Here is a 17,105-nt window from a genome sequence, read left to right on the forward strand (position 1 = left end):
CCCCTCGTCTAAATGAATTCTATGCATGCAAACGGTTGGGCTTATTCCCTTAATGTCCGATATGGACCACCCAATGGCTCTCTTATGCTTCCTAAGAACTCTCAACAATTTATCCAACTCGAAACTAGAGAGAGAAGATGATACAATTACCGGAAAAGTGTCATTCCCTCCAAGAAAGGCATATCGCAAGTGTAGTGGAAGTGGCTTCAACTCAAGCTTCTTGTTTTCCCCATCTTTATTGCTATCTTCACTTCCACTCCTAAGAGGTAGAAATTGTGGACGAAGTGATCTAGGGATTTCTTTAGCCGAGTCCAAAGCACCTACAAATTCCAACAACTCGGGGTTAGCATCCAAAACATCAAAAGAATGAGAAGAATACATGGAATGAGAAATGCATCTCTCTAATTGATCATCCAAGTAAGAGGTCGGTGCCACTCCTCCAACACACTCATCCATCACGGTCACAACATTGCAATGTTGTAGGCTTCCTCCCGGTTCCGCATCATGCCTCTTTAAGGCCTCATATATCGAAAATGTCACGCTCTCATCATTGAGGCGAAGTGTAAGCTCCCCTTTTGAAACATCGATCATGGCCTTCCCGGTGGCAAGGAACGGTCTTCCCAAAATAAGAGGTACAATTCTATCCTCTTCCATGTCCAACACCACGAAGTCAACGGGGAATATGAACTCATTCACCCTCACCAATATATCTTCTGCTATGCCCGAGGGATATGCCACCGATCTATCCGCCATTTGCAAAGTAATGCTAGTCGATCTCAATTTACCAATATTCAACTTGTTGAAGAAGGACAATGGCATAAGATTAATGCTAGCCCCTAGATCGCACAAGGCATTCCCCACAAAGCAATTTCCAATAGTGCACTCAATAGTGAAGCTTCCCGGATCTTGCATTTTGGCCGGCAACTTCCTTTGAATAATTGCACTGCAACTCTCCGTCAAGTTGACCGTCTCATAGTGCCCCCATTTCCTTTTTTGTGATACCACATCCTTGAGGAACTTTGCATAACTTGGCATTTGTTGAAGTGCTTCAACAAGAGGGATGTTAATTTGAACTTTCCTAAAGATATCCAAAAATCTTGAAAATTGTTCATCCTTCTTTTTCTTTGCATCATTTGAGGGAAAGGAAGTTTAACTTCCGTGGGCTTAGGAGGAACTATTGTCTCGGCTTGATCTTTTGGTGGGCTCTTCGTTGATGCCTCCACTTCTATTGTCTCTTCTTCTTCGGGTTGCACAATAGCTTCCTTTTCGGGCATAGGGGGGCTCTTATAGCTTGTTCCACTCCTCAAATTGATAGCCTTGCAATCCTTTGTGTTAGGAATGGTGTTGCTTGGGAATTGCCCCGGTTGATGAAGTTGGCCCACGGCTTGGGCAATTTGACTCATTTGATGTTCCAAAGCCCCCATTCTCGTGGTGACCTCCACTACCGCCGTCTCAACCTTATCAATTCTCTTAGTAGATTGTGTCATGATTCCATCGGTCTTCTCCATTAGAGCTTTCAGAAGCTCATGGGTGACATCATCACTTGAAGGTTTAGAATTGGTGGGCACATTAGCGGCCCCACTTGTCGACCCACTAGGTGTAGGGAAACGAGGTGGTGGAGGTGGTTGGATAGCATTGTTTGGATTGCCATAAGAAAGGTTTGGATGTGCATTGAAGGGTGAGCGATAGCCTTGGTAATTACCACCCCCATTGTTAGGGCGATAGTTGTAGAAGTTCCTTTGATTCCCTCCTTGATGCACATAATTGACATCTTCCACGGTATGTAAAGGCTCTCCCATAGGTGCCACTCCCAAACTAAGGCCATCCACCTTTTGATTCAACAACATCATTTGTTGGTTGAGAAGATTGAATGCATCCGAATCCACAACCGAAGCCACCGGCATTGAACTATCTCGGCCCGAGCTCCAACCCTTGCTAGTATAGGCAAGCCTTTGAAGCATCTTCTTGCACTCCTCGACCCCCTTGTCCAAGAATGAACCCCCCGAACCAAAGTCTAATTGACTCTTGATAAACTCCGAGCATCCATTGTAGAAGAGGCTCACTTGATGGCCCGGAGATAACCCATGGTTGGGGCATTTCTTTAGCAAGGCGTTGAATCTCTCCCAAGCCTCGAACATAGACTCTTGGCCCTTCATTTTAAAGTGGGAGATCTCTGCTTGGAGGTTGAGAGTGGAGCTTAGAGGGAAGAATCGATCCAAAAACTTTTGGGCTAAGTCGTCCCAACTTGTAACCGAGCCCGGCTCAAGGTTATCAAACCAATCTCTAGCATATCCCGACAATGAGAATGGAAATAGCCTAAGTTTGATTGTATCGTCGGGAACCCCATTAAGCTTAGTTGTATTGGCAATCTCTAAGAATTTAGATAAGTGCCTATTAGGATCCTCCGTGGGCCTTCCCGAGAAAACACGTTGCTCCACAAATTGAATCAATCCTGTCTTCAACTCAAAATTGTTGGCATTCACCCTTGTATCATAGGGTGGATGTGGGATATTGACGTTCCCAAATGCGTCTCTAACCGGAGCCTCTCGCCTCCTTTCCTCCTCTCTTTCCCTTCTCATCTCCGCCATTTCTTGTTGTAGTTGGAGAATGATTTGGTCTTGATTTAATGGAGGTGGAGGTGGAGGGGGAATTCCCTCATTGTTCCCATGTGGATTTTCCATTGGCTCAACTTGATGTTGAGCTCTTGCTCTTCTCCTTCGTCCTCCTCTTCTTCTATTGGCGGCTTCTATCTCTAAATTAATCGGCTCAAGGGGTAAACGACTTGAGCGCGTGAGCATAAAAACCTACACAACACAAGAGAGGAAACAAAGTCAAAATAGAGCTAAACTAGAAAACTAAACTAAATAATTAAAGCAAGTAAAATGTCTAAACTAGTATTCTCTATCTTTTCACAATATCAAACACAAAAGCAAATTTAGTCCCCGGCAACGGCGCCAAAAACTTGACTCGTGCTAATTTAGTATTCAAAAGCGTCACCCGCAAGTGTACGAGTTAAGTAGCACGTGGTAAGCTAAATTATCGATCCACGGAGACTAAAAGCCGGTTTGAATACTATGATGTAACTTTGAACACTATCTAGACTAATAAAAGGGGTTTTTGGTTTTCTTAACTAAGATCAAAGAACAAATAAGCTAGTAAGACAATTAACTAAGAAAAATAAACAAACAAAGATAGGTTTTCACACAAATTGGGAAAGTATAGGGAAATGGATCCGTTAGAATGGATCAAGGATTTCATCTATGGGTCATGCTCATCTATTGGGCCTCAAATGCGGTTAGGAAAGTCGGGATAATCGGTTAGACCCCCTCTCGGGTGCATCTAACACGTGGGTCAATCTCTAGTGTAGGAGTCTCGTCCATACAATTCGAGATTGACTCCAAAGCACAACGGACCCAAGCCCTCTCTCTAGCTTATGCATCTCTCGATTACATATAATGCACGGAGTTGTTGATTACACATCTATCCTAATCTTGTATTTCTCAATAACATCAATTAGGTACAAGATTTATCTAATTGGTAGCTAAGCAATTAGATATTAAAAGACCAAGGTTCAACAAAACCAACAAAAGAGATAGATACGCATTCAACCATAGATTCAATCCATACAATCCATTCAAACTTCACCAAATCCCTACTAAAAGCTTAGCTACTCATAGTCAAAGCTAACATAAAAGCAAAAACAAGGAAAACAAAGCTACACATAATAGAAATGATACTAGAACTCCCTATGGTGGAATTGATGGTGGGGGGTCTCCTTCCTCCAATCTCTTGGAAATGGGAAGCTCCTTGACTTCAAATCCTCTCAAAACCTTACTTTCTTGCTAAGATTCGTGGTGTGGGAGTTAGGGTTTGGAAATGAGTGAGAACCATTTTATATCCGGAGTAAGAAAGAGGCAAAGGTGGCAACAGCGACAAATCGCCCGGTCGGGCGATCTGTAAGTCGGAATATGCCCGGTCGGGCGATCTGGGTAAATCGCGATGAGGCTTCAAACGCCCGGTCGGGCGTTTTGTTGGATGAAAAACGCCCGGTCGGGCGAACTTTCTGTTTTCTTCGGCTTGCGCCCGACCGGGCGTTTTTTATATGAAATTCGCCCGGTCGGGCGAACATTCTGTGGTCAGCCCGTTCGCTCCGTTTTGCCCGTTTTAGACCTGTTCTTGCATCAAAACTCCGACAAACTTGTTAACTCTAAAAAATAGCTGAAAAGTGGGTGAAACATATACTTTATACCTCAAAAGATTCAACAACATGTGTTAATCACCCATCTAAACATCCTAAACTATGAGTTTGTCAGTGCCTTTTTCAACACCTTGAAGAATGGCAGTTGCTTTTCGGCTGCTTGGGAAAGGAATCGATTCAGTGCGGCTAGACATCCGGTTAGCCTTTGCACGTCATGTATGGACTTCGGCATTGCCATGTGCTGAACGACTTGAACTTTTGAGGGATTTGCCTTGAGTCCGTCCTTTGAAACCCAACAACCCAGAAACTTTCCCGAATCTACCAAAAAGGTACATTTTTGGGGGTTGAGTTTGAGGTTGGCTTTTCGGAGCACGTTGAGAGTGGATTTGAGGTTGTCTTCGTACTCCGAAGTGCTTTTGCTTTTGACAACTATGTCGTCGACATACACTTCAACCTGTTTCCCGATTAGGTGCCGAAAAAGCTTGTCTACCATCCTTTGATAAGTGGCTCCGGCATTCTTTAAACCGAATGGCATCTTTTTATAAGCGAAAATGCCGAAATCGGTAATGAAAGCTGTTTTCGGAGCGTCACTCTCATCCATCAACACTTGGTGATATCCTTTGTATAAATCAAGAAAACAGAAAATTTCGAAGCCGATCAAAGCTTCTACTTTTTTATCTATATTCGGAAGGGGATAGCAATCTTTTGGACAGTGCTTGTTTAGATCGGTAAAATCTATGCACATCCGCCATCCTCCTCCTTTTTTCTTGATCATCACAGGATTGGCCACCCAAGAAGGATATTTCACCTCGAATAGTACATCCGCTTTTAGTAATTGGCGGACTTCGTCATGGATGACTTGGCTTCTTTCTGCCGCAAAGAGTCTTTGCTTCTGTTTTACTGGCCGGATTGAAGGATCAATATTTAACCGATGAGTGATTACCTCGGGGGGCACTCCGGTCATGTCCAACGGAGACCATGCAAAGACATCTTTGTACTCCTTGAGGAGCTGAATGGTCTTTTCCCGGAGTAGAGGCGTTCCTGCGAAGCCGACGTTGACCGTTCTGGATGGATCATCTTCGTATAACTGAACGGTCATTGAGTTCGGCTCTGAAGTGACTTCGGTCATCTCGCTTGCCTCCGACTCCGGTTGCTGTGATTGCTATGCTTGATGGTGCCGAACTGATTGCTCGGCACTTTTAAGCGCAATCTGCAGACATTCTTTTGCTCTCTTTTGATCACCTCGGATGACCGCTATCCCACCTTTAGTGGGGATCTTGATGGTGAGGTGATAAGTAGAGCAAACGGCCCGAACTGTGTTGAGCCAGTCCCTCCCCAGGATGACGTTGTACGGAGACCGAGCTTTCACCACAAAGAACTCGATCATCGTATTGGAGCTTGTAGGCGCTTTTCCCACCGTGATCGGAAGGCTGATAATACCTTCAGGGCGGGTGTCCTCCTGGGCGAAACTTTTCAGAGGAAGTGGAGCCGGACTGAGCCGATCTGGATCCACTTCCATTTTATCGAAACATTCTTTAAAAAGAATGCTGACTGACGCTCCTGTATCCACAAATACTCTGTGGACCAGTTTGTTTGCCACCCCGGCTTGAATGACAATAGCGTCTTGGTGAGGAGAGATGGCTGGGACGGGATCGGCATCTGAAAATGTAATCACTTCGTCTTTCTTCAGCCTTTTATGTGTTGGTTCCTCTTGATTGGAACCTCTGCGTTCTGCTTTTAGGGACGACTTAGTCTTCCCGGCAGGGAGAGCATCAATAGTCATGATTACTCCATCATATTGCGGCTCGTCGTCGTCTTCGGGATCCTCATGCCTTTTCGGATCCTGAGGATTGCAGTTCGCACCTCTCTGCTTTTTGTTCTTTTTCGGCTGCTTGCTTTGGTATTTTTTTAACGTTCCTGTTTTCACAAGAACATCAATACCTGCAGCCAAATCTCGGCACTCCTCGGTATCGTGACCGTGGGTGTGATGGAAGGAGCAATATTGATCCTGAGGTCGCCGCGCGGCTGATTTCGTCATCCGCTTTGGTCTTTCGAACATATCGGAATGTAGTTCGAAAATTTCCGCTCTTGACTTGTTCAGCGGTACGAACTGAGCGGGCGGCTTCTCGGGGTTGAGACGTGGTCCCAATCTGCCTTGTACCGGTGCCCTTTGAATTCTTTCAAAAGGAGTTCGGCGAGGAAGCCTCTGATCGCTATGATCGGGCTTCTTTTCGTCTCCTCGGGATGAGCTGTCTAAAGACCGTTTTCGACGGTCTGCCTCATCCGCACGGGAAAACTGGTCCGCAATGTCCCACATTTCTTGAGCTGTTTGCGGACCGCACTCCACGAGCTTTCTGTAGAGAGCTCCGGGCAGGATTCCATTTTGGAATGCCGAGATGACAAGTAGATCATTGAGATTATCTACTTGTAGGCATTCCTTATGGAATCTCATCAGGAAGTCGCTGATCTTTTCGTCGCGACCTTGACGTATAGAAAGCAGCTGAGCCGAAGTGATTCGGGCTTCTGCTTTCTGAAAGAACCTCCTGTGGAAAGCATCCATTAGATCTCGGTAGGATCTAATGCTGCCTTGAGGAAGGCTGTCGAACCACCTTCTGGCGTTCCCGATGAGCAGCTCGGGGAACAGTTTGCACATATGGACCTCATTGAGACCCTGGTTCGCCATATTATATTGATAGCGTCCCAAGAAGTCATGAGGATCCTCTAGCCCGTCATAAGTCATTGACGGTGTCCGGTAGTTCCGCGGCAAAGGAGTTCGGGTGATGTCGTCCGAGAACGGAGTCTTTAATGCTCCGTACATGGCGAACCCGACATCTCTTCGGTACGGAGGAGATGGAGTTCTCCTGTGGTTCCGGTACCGAGGAGGAGCAGGAGCATGTTGAGGTTGAGGATTCTTTCTCCTGGAAGACACGTCACTACTGCGGTAGTGACTTTCATGTCTGGATGAGGAGGGAGAATCCGCCGTTGTCTTCTCCGGCTGTTGGCTCTTCTGCAGGAAGGTTAAGAACTCCTCCTGCTTCTCGGCCAAGAACAGCTTGACAGCTTCATTTAAATTGTGCTGCTGGGAAGACTCGGTGCGATGACTCCTGGAGTGGCTTGCTCCTTCTTCGTGAGAACCGGAGGTAGATGTCTCCCGAGGCCGTTTTTCAGACCTGCGAGCTGGACTAGCTTCCTCACGGTTATCACGAACGGTATTATGAGTGTTATGTGATCTGGTATGCATTTTTTTGGGGTGGAAAAAGGGTCAAAAATTCGCTTTATCACAAATTTTGTTCTCTGTTTCCCACAGACGGCGCCAGTGATGAAGCTGCGAATTTTTGATGTTTGTAAATGCAGGAAATAAATGAAGATCAACACAGGGATTTTACGTGGTTCGATTTACTGATGTAAATCTACGTCCACGGGGAGAAATGGGGGCAGGTTTGTATTGCTTGATCTGCGAATTACAGCTTACAACACTGGCCTGCTTTATGATATTCTCTCTAGAGAGCTTTTTAGAATTTTACAGAAGCAGTTATCTATCTGACCTAGGTTCTATTTATACAGTGAACCAAGATCGTGGCATGCAGCATTTATTAGGTAGTGGATGTCGTGGAGATCGTGGCGACCTTGCATGGGTCCACTATCCTGCATGAGTTAATGACTGCTTGACACCACTAAATAGATCGTCGGTGTAGTGGAGGTGGAAATCTTGCATGAGTCCACTATCTCCTAGTTCGGTCGAATACTGAGACCGAACTGCTGAATTATTGCCGAGCAGCTTTTGCCGATCTGAGAGTAGAGCTTGATGCCGACCTGAGAGCAGAGCTTGATGAGTTGGCTTTCACCGAGCTGTAGGCTGGGGCCGAACTCTTTGGTTGTGCCGAACTGAACTCTTTAGTCACGCCGGACTGATACTCTTTAGTCATGCCGAACTGATACTCTGTCTTGGGCTTTACTGCTGTTGGGCTTGTTTAGTACGTACTCCATCACTGGTAGAGAATGAAAATGCAGACACAAGGAATTTACGTGGTTCGATTTACTGAAGTAAATCTACGTCCACGGGAAGAAGGGAGGGCAAGATTGTATTGCTTGATCTGTTTTCTACAGCTTACAAATACAAACTTGCTATTTGCTATATGGTATTTTATCTCTAGAGAGCTTAACCCTCTCATATCAGATCTAAGTTCTATTTATATCTTGGACTAAGATCGTGGCTTGCATCACCACCCTAAGTCGTGGATGTCGTGTAGGTCATGGCCTAAGATCGTGGATGTAGCGTAGGTCATGGCCTACGATCGTGGCCTGAGTTGACACCACGTGGTAGTGGGTGTGTTGGACATCCTGTATGGGTCCACTAACTCCTTGTTCGGTCGAATACTGAGACCGAACTGCTTTGGTTGCCGATCTGAGAGTAGAGCTTGATGCCGACCTGAGAGCAGAGCTTGATTGGTTGGCTTTTACCGAGCTGTAGACTGAGGCCGAACTCTTTGGTAATGCCGAACTCATACTCCTGCTTTGGTTGCCGATCTGAGAGTAGAGCTTGATGCCGACCTGAGAGCAGAGCTTGATAGGTTGGCTTTTACCGAGCTGTAGGCTGAGGCCGAACTCTTTGGTAATGCCGAACTCATACTCTTCCTTGGGCTTTGGGCTGATGGTAATGCCGAACTCATACTCTTCCTTGGGCTTTGGGCTGATGGGTCGTCATTGCTGTTGGGCTTGTTTAGTACGCACCCCATCACTACCCCCCCCCGAAAAGCGAAGTGAATCACTTCGGCGAAGCGAGTCACTTCGGCATTCTGGAAAAGGGTACGGGGGAGGCTGAAGTCAGGGGACGTGCCCTGCGCGTGACTGCATTAAATGCGGCATTAAATGCGACAGTAAAATCCGGCCGTCGAATCCTGAAAAGGTGGGATATGAAACGGTGCGATGATTTGAAATCTTTTCCAAATCTGATAAATACCGCCTTTCTTCATCATTTGAACACCTTTGCTATTGGCTTCTTCTGCACTCTCTATCTTTTGCGTGAAAAATTTCCTTCCGCTTTCAAAAATTTCCTCAGGATTTCTTCAAACTTTCAAAAGAGTAAGAACCATGTCTGCTTCTTCTTCGACTGAGTCTGGTAGCGGTAGAAAAGGGGGTAAGGGGTCTTCTAGCCGGAAAGAATCCGGGGAGAAGACCGTAGAGTATTTTCACAGTATCTTGAGCAAGGAAACTGTGATATCCCTTTACGAAAAATACTCTTTTCCTGGGGGGAAGGCGGTGGTTCCCGACGATGATCATAGGGCTAACGACCCGCCGGAGGGTTATGCCACCGTTTACGAAGCCTGCTTAGAATGCGGGCTTCGTTTCCCTCTTCCCCCACCTTTTGTAGAGCTTCTTGATTTTTTTCAACTCCCTTTAGGTCAGGTGACTCCGAATTCTTGGAGGCACTTGTCGGCTTTTGCTGCCGAACTTCGTAGGTTAGATAAGGATCTGTCTCTGCGGGCAATCCTTAATTTTTTCCAATTTAAAAGGAAGGGATCTTGGTTTTACTTGATCCCCTTACAGCCTTTTAGGGCATTCTGCAAAACCAAGTGGCCGAAATGGCAAAACCGCTTCTTTTTTTATAATAGGACAGCGGCTCCGGGCTTTCCTTGGAGAAGGCCGAAGTCCGTGATTCCCCACCCTCGGTTAGAACCGTTGGCCGAGCTCGATGACGAGCTCAACAAGATTCCCATAGTTAGGAAACAATACACGGAGTCTGAGCTCGTCAAGGGCGACCTCGTGTTCGACATCTCGTCTTCGGACGAAGAGGCCGAGGGTGAGGATTTCTCTTTACCTTTATGTTCTACTGCTTTAACGAAGAAAACTAACCTTGTTTTCTTGCTTTTTGGCAGTGTTCATGCTGAACAAGGCTACCCGAAAATCTTCGGAGTCCAAGGAGCCGGAGAGGCCGAAAACCACCAGCTCGGCGTCTGATGCCGAGAGGACTCCGAAAAGGCAAAAAACCTCTTCGGATCCGAAGAAGCCGGAGTCAACTTCGGCAAAGGGGAGGGGGAAGGCCCAGAAGCCCCCGAGAGCGCCAGAGAAAGACGTGGTCTTGGCACCTCCTTCGGAACATATCTGTGAGCCGTTTTTATGGCCCACGGACTTCGCCGAGGTGAATTCTCTTCTTGATTTTCTGGCCTTGCTTTTTTTCTGTATTTTTTGTGGTCCCTTTGTTGACTTTTTTCTTTATTCATTTTCAGAGGAACGATATGCTCTCCAAGCTCGTCGCCGTCGAACTCTCCAAAGCGTCCAATGACTATGCCGAGATGCAGAGGAAGTTGGCGGCTGCTTGTCATCGGGCCGAACAGGCTGAGGCTAACTTTGAGAAGGCCAGAGCTGCTAGGATTTCGGCCCAGGATGAAGCTCAGTTTGCCAAAAACCAGCTCGTCATCCAGCGAGAGCAGGCGAAGCGGAGCGATGCTGCTGCCGTGGTTGCCCAAGGGGAGGCTCTCCGTGTTTACACGGAGAAACTCTTTTTGAGCAGCCAGTTCTCGGCCTTTGTCGGTAGTCTGGTAAGGCTAATTGCCGATAAGGGCGAGCAGGGGGCCGACGTCGTGCTGCCTCTGTACAGCCGAGAGATAGCAGCTCGGCTTCAGAATCTGCCGCTCCTTGAGGAGCTCGCTTCATCTTCGGTCCTGCTTTCTGCAGACCGAGTCCGGAGTTGTCGAGCTGATCGGGACGAGAACCTGGAGGCTATCTTTGCCTCCGTGGGACCCGTTTCACCCGCTTCGACTTACCACGGAGAGGGTGAGGCCGAGCCGCTGGAGCGGGAGGCCGAAGTCGATCAGGCCGGGCATCCGGAGAAGGAAGCCGATCAGGAGGCGGAGGCGAGGCCGGCAGGAGGCGAGGCTGAGGCTGAGGTAGCCCAGGAGAAAGAAGCTGTACCAGACCGAGGAGCCGGAGACGAAGCTGGCGGAGTATGATTTCGTCTCCCTTCTCTTAGTCTAGTTTCTTCCTTGTAAAATGGCCTTGAAGCCCTAGTGTAAAAAATTTTCCTTGTGAATGAAAAATTCTCTACACTTGTCTTCGTATAGCTTTTCGTACTCGCCTTTATTCCTGTTGTATTTTACTATCTGCTCGGTACAGCTGCCGAACTAATATAGCTGCTTTGTACCCAAGGAGATGGAGATACTTCACTGGAAACGGCTGTACTCTTCGGCTTTGGACGAAGCTGAGAGAAGAGCTATAGCCGATCAGACGAAGAATGACGAGCTTCTGGCTCGTTTAGTGAAGCTGGATGCCGATATCAAGGACTTAGAGTCCGATAAGAAAGATCTGGAGGCCGAGCTGAATACGGCCATTGCTGAGAGGACTGCGTATGAGGATTACATCCGTGTGCGCGGGGGAATGACCATATCAGATGTTCAGAGTCGAGTTGACGAACTGTGGGAGGAATATCATGTACTCCGTATGAACAATGTGCTGGAGAGCCCGGCTTGCCAACAAGTTGTGACATCACTGCGGCGTTGGGCTTCTCGGTACAACATTGTTCTTTCTCGGCGCCCCTCCATAGAAAGATTCCTTCGGCATATCGCGCCAACAGATGCTCGCACTCCAGATCAAACCTCTGGTTCCCTTGTTCAAAATCCTACTCCCAGCCAACAACGAACTCCGGAACAGCCGGAAACGTCAAGACGAGAACGGGCTCAGGAGCAACCGGAATCGTCAAGACAGGGACGGACTGAAATTCGCCGAGGAGTTGTGACTATGAGCGAGCAAGATCAGCAGATGCTTATTGCAGAGACTCTTCATCGCCGAGGTGTTAGGACTTCTCGGGCTCGGGGAAGAGGCGTTGGGTCGAGGATAGCATCTCGTCGACCTGCTTATTCTTCATCTGCTCGGAACAACCGAACTCGGCTTCCAGAGGATTTTGCAGATAGGTGGCTTAACTTCAGCAACCCTGGACAGTAGAATAGTCCTTTGTAATAGCGTAACGCCATTTTGTAGGGTAGCGGAGTTGTATGCCGAACAAGATTTGAAAAATGAAATTTTGTTTTCGCTTCTAACACTGTATTTACAGCTTAGCGAAAAAATTTCATCGTACTTGTCCTCGGTCTTATGAAGTAAACTTCTTTGACCGGACTTGGTCCTTGGTCTTATGAAGTAAACTTCTTTGACCGGACTCGTCTTTGGTCTGATGAAATAAACATCTTTGACCGGACTCGTCTTTGGTCTGATGAAACAAACATCTTTGACCGGACTCGTCTTTGGTCTGATGAAATAAACATCTTTGACCGGACTCGTCTTTGGTCTGATGAAATAAACATCTTTGACCGGACTTTGTTCTTGGTCTGATGAAATAAACATCTTTGACCGGACTCGTCTTTGGTCTGATGAAATAAACATCTTTGACCGGACTCGTCTTTGGTCCGATGAAATAAACACCTTTGACCGGACTTGGTTTGTGTTCTAATTTGGCGATTTTTGTCGCCGGGATCGAACTTTCCCTTGTCCTAATTCGGCGAGTTTTATCGCGTGGATCGGACTTTCCCAGTTAACCGAAGTGGTCTTATGCAGTAAACCTCTTTGACTAGACGTGGTCGTCCCCGGTCTTATGAGGTAAACTTCTTTGACCGAACTTGGTCGTCCTAATTCGGCGAGGTTTATCGCGTGGATCGGACTTTCCCTTATTGCAGTTCGTTTCAGACGAAGTGCTTGTTAAGCTGAATTGCGGTCTTGTATCCTCCTTGGAAGCTTGGACTCACAATCGTTTGCTTATTGCAGTTCGTTTCAGACGGACTGCTTGTTAAGCTGAATTGTGGTCTTATATCCTCCTTAGAAGCTTGGACTCACAATAGTCTTTAATAATCGATCTAAAAAGGGGATCAGTCTTTAAAGAACGATATACCTTGGTACCATTTGTAAGAGACGACAAGCACATAGAGACAAAACACATAGAGAAAAAATGAAAAAGACGAAGGAAAAAAACTTTAAACCTTTTTTTTTAAAACGACAAGTAAACGGTACAAGTAAAAAATAAACAAATAAAAACACATACCCCTATGACCGAACTAGACACGAGACGGACTGACCGGACTTGTCTCTTACAAGTGGAACTTCTTGAGGTTGGAGACGTGCCATGTTCGGGGTACTTGTTCTCCTGACATGTGAGTCAATTTATAAGACCCTTTGCCGAGGACTTCTGACACCCGATATGGACCCTCCCATGTGGGTTCGAGTTTGCCCAGCTTTTCTGCTCGGCTTACTTCGTTGTTTCTCAAGACGAGATCTCCCACTTGAAATTGAAGCTTTTTCACCCTTTGGTTATAATACCGGGCTACTTGCTCCTTATACTTGGCTGCTTTTATGCACGCCAATTCTCTTCTTTCTTCGGCGAGATCCAGTTCTGCTCTCAGTCCGTCGTCATTCATTTCTGAGGAGAAATTCAGAGTTCGGGGACTGGGTACGCCGATCTCCACCGGAATTACGGCTTCAGTGCCGTACACCAGACTATACGGAGTTTCACCGTTGGAGGTTTTGGGTGTAGTTCGGTAGGACCACAGGACTTGAGGGAGATTTTCTACCCATTGTCCTTTGGCTTGTTCTAACCGAGCTTTTAACCCTTTCACCAGAATCCGGTTCGTTACTTCCGTTTGTCCGTTTGCTTGGGGATGGGAGACCGAAGTGAACCGCTGTTGAATGTTCAGCTCTTGGCACCAATTCTTGAACGTCTTGTCGGTGAACTGAGTCCCATTATCCGAGATGAGGATGTGGGGTATGCCAAATCGGCACACTATGTTCTTCCAGACGAAGTCCAATGCCTTTGAGCTCGTTATCGTAGCTAATGGTTCCGCCTCCACCCACTTCGTGAAGTAGTCCACGGCAACGATAAGGAATTTCATTTGCCGAGGAGCTTGAGGAAGTGGTCCCACTATGTCTATGCCCCATTGCATGAAAGGCCAAGGGCTTTGCATAGTGTACAGATCGGTCTGCGGCATCCTTGGGACATTTGCATGAATTTGGCACTTCGTACACTTCTTGACGAGCTGCACTGCCTCTTGTACCATGGTTGGCCAATAATATCCCCATCTCAGAACTTTTTTAGCTAAAGCTCTGGCTCCGATGTGGCTACCGCACGATCCTTCATGAACTTCTCTGAGGATGTAGTCCGTCTCTTCTGGTCCTACGCACCGCAATAACGGCTGGAGGTAAGACTTTCTAAAGAGGATCCCTTCATGAAGTTCGTACCGAAGTGCTCGGCACGTGATCTTCCGAGCTTCTCTCTTATCCTCGGGCAATTGTCCTTGATCCAGATACTGCAAGATCGGCGTCATCCAGTTCGGCGAGCTGGATACTGAATGTACCTCGGCTTCATCAATGCTTCGATGCATTAATTCTTCCGCCTTTGAGCTCGGATCTGAGGCCAACTTACTTAAGGCATCTGCTCGGCTATTTTCCGCTCTGGGGATGCGGATTATCCGAAAATAGGAGAAACTTCGGCTGATGCTTTGCGCTTTGTCCAAATACTTCTTCATTCTCTCGTCACGAGCTTCACTTGTACCCAACATGTGATTTACTATGACTTGTGAATCACAATGGACTTTGAGAGATTTGACGAGCAGACTTTGCGCTAACTGGAGTCCGGCCAGGAGGGCTTCGTACTCGGCTTCATTATTAGTAGTGGGGAATAGGAAACGAAGTGAGTAGGTTACCTCGTGTCCGTCGGGAGCGACAAGTAAAATACCAGCTCCACTTCCCATCTTGTTTGAAGCTCCATCTACGAATCCGCTCCAGCAGTCCGGCGGCTCTACTTCGGATTCCAAGGGCTGTGCTAGTTCGGCATTGGCAGAATTCTTCTGTTCGGCAATAACAGGAATTGCTTGATCGAACTTCGCTTCTGCAAGAAAATCTGCCAAGGCTTGTCCCTTGATGGCTTTCCGAGGTAGATATTCAATTGTGTGCTCTCCCAACTCTATAGCCCACTTGGCGATTCTGCCTGATGCTTCTGGCTTGGTCAAAACTTGCCGAAGAGGTAGATCGGTTAAGACGCATACCTTGTGAGCATAGAAGTATGGCCGCAGTCTCCTTGCTGCATTTACTAACGCCAGAGCAATTTTTTCCAGAGGTTGATACCTTGTTTCTGGACCTCTTAATGCTCGGCTTGTAAAGTAGATGGGAAACTGCTTTAGGCCTTCTTCTCGTACAAGCACCGCGCTGATGGTTTGATCCGATGCCGCTAAGTATAAGAATAGTACTTCGGCTTCGGCTGGAGCAGAGAGAATAGGAAGCTCGGCTAGATAACTTTTGAGCTCGTCAAAGGCCTTTTTCTGCTCGGCTCCCCACTCGAACTTTGGTGCCTTTTTCAACACCTTGAAGAACGGCAGTTGCTTTTCGGCTGCTTGGGAAAGGAATCGACTCAGTGCGGCTAGACATCCGGTTAGCCTTTGCACGTCATGTATGGACTTCGGCATTGCCATGTTCTGAACGACTTGAACTTTTGAGGGGTTTGCCTTGAGTCCGTCTTTTGAAACCCAACAACCCAGAAACTTTCCCGAATCTACCAAAAAGGTACACTTTTGGGGATTAAGTTTGAGGTTGGCTTTCTTGAGCACGTTGAGAGTGGACTTGAGGTTGTGCTCGTACTCCGAGGTGCTTTTGCTCTTGACGACTATATCGTCAACATACACTTCGACCTCCTTTCCAATCAGGTGTCGAAAAAGCTTGTCTACCATCCTTTGATAAGTGGCTCCGGCATTCTTTAAACCGAATGGCATCTTTTTATAAGCGAAAATGCCGAAATCAGTAATGAAGGCTGTCTTTGAAGCGTCAATCTCATCCATTAAAACCTGATGGTATCCTTTGTATAGATCAAGAAAACAAAAAATTTCAAAGCCTATCAGAGCTTCTACTTTTTTATCTATGTTCGGAAGGGGATAGCAATCTTTGGGACAGTGCTTATTTAGATCGGTGAAATCTATGCACATCCGCCATCCTCCTTCCTTTTTCTTGATCATGACAGGATTGGCCACCCACGAAGGGTACTTCACTTCGAATAACACATCCGCCTTCAATAATTGACGGACTTCGTCATGGATGACTTGACTTCGTTCTGCCGCAAAGAGTCTTTGCTTCTGTTTTATCGGCCGGACCGAAGGATCAATATTTAAACGATGAGTGATTACCTCGGGGGGCACTCCGGTCATGTCCAACGGAGACCATGCAAAGACGTCTTTGTACTCCTTGAGGAGCTGGATGGTTTTTTCCCGAAGTAGAGGCGTTCCCGCGAAGCCGATCTTAACCGTTCTGGATGGATCGTCTTCGTACAGCTGAACTGTCATCGAGTTCGGCTCATGTATGACTTCGGTCATCGCCTCTGACTCCGGCTGCTGTGATTGCTATGCTTGGTGGTGCCGATCTGACTGCTCGGCACTTCTAAGCGCAATTTGCAGACATTCCTTTGCTCTCTTTTGGTCACCTCGGATGACCGCTATCCCTCCTTTAGTAGGGATCTTGATGGTGAGGTGATAAGTGGAGCAAATGGCCCGAACTGTGTTGAGCCAGTCTCTTCCCAGGATGACGTTGTACGGGGACCGAGCTTTCACCACGAAAAACTCAATCATCGTACTGGAGCTAGTAGGCGCTTTCCCCACCGTGATCGGAAGGCTGATAATACCTTCAGGGCGGGTGTCCTCCTGGGCGAAGCTCTTCAGGGGAAGCGGAGCCGGACTGAGCCGAGCTGGGTCCACTTCTAGTTTGTCGAAGCACTCTTTAAAAAGAATGCTGACTGACGCTCCTGTATCCACAAACACCCTGTGGATCAGTTTGTTTGCCACTCCGGCTTGGATGACAATGGCGTCTTGGTGAGGAGAGATGGCCGGGACGGGATCAGCATCCGAGAACGTAATCACTTCGTCCTGCTTCAGCCTTTTATGCGTTGGCT

The 17,105-nt window shown here is 47.2% G+C and overlaps 1 protein-coding gene and 1 non-coding gene across 2 annotated transcripts; one reads left to right on the top strand and one right to left on the bottom strand.

The window, feature by feature from the left end:
• Positions 1–1,063: 1,063 nt before the first annotated feature.
• On the bottom strand, positions 1,064–2,681 carry LOC121770094. Its single transcript, XM_042166897.1, has 2 exons — positions 1,155–2,681; positions 1,064–1,078 (listed from the first exon to the last, which is right to left on the bottom strand). Exons 1-2 carry the CDS (start codon positions 2,679–2,681, stop codon positions 1,064–1,066), a joined length of 1,542 nt encoding a protein of 513 aa, XP_042022831.1.
• LOC121773095 lies at positions 2,080–2,186 on the top strand. The gene has a single exon (XR_006044668.1). It is a non-coding gene; the product is annotated as a small nucleolar RNA R71 (small nucleolar RNA).
• Positions 2,682–17,105: the final 14,424 nt, after the last annotated feature.

Source organism: Salvia splendens, chromosome 16 (assembly GCF_004379255.2).
Source record: "Salvia splendens isolate huo1 chromosome 16, SspV2, whole genome shotgun sequence".
NCBI lineage: Eukaryota > Viridiplantae > Streptophyta > Magnoliopsida > Lamiales > Lamiaceae > Salvia > Salvia splendens.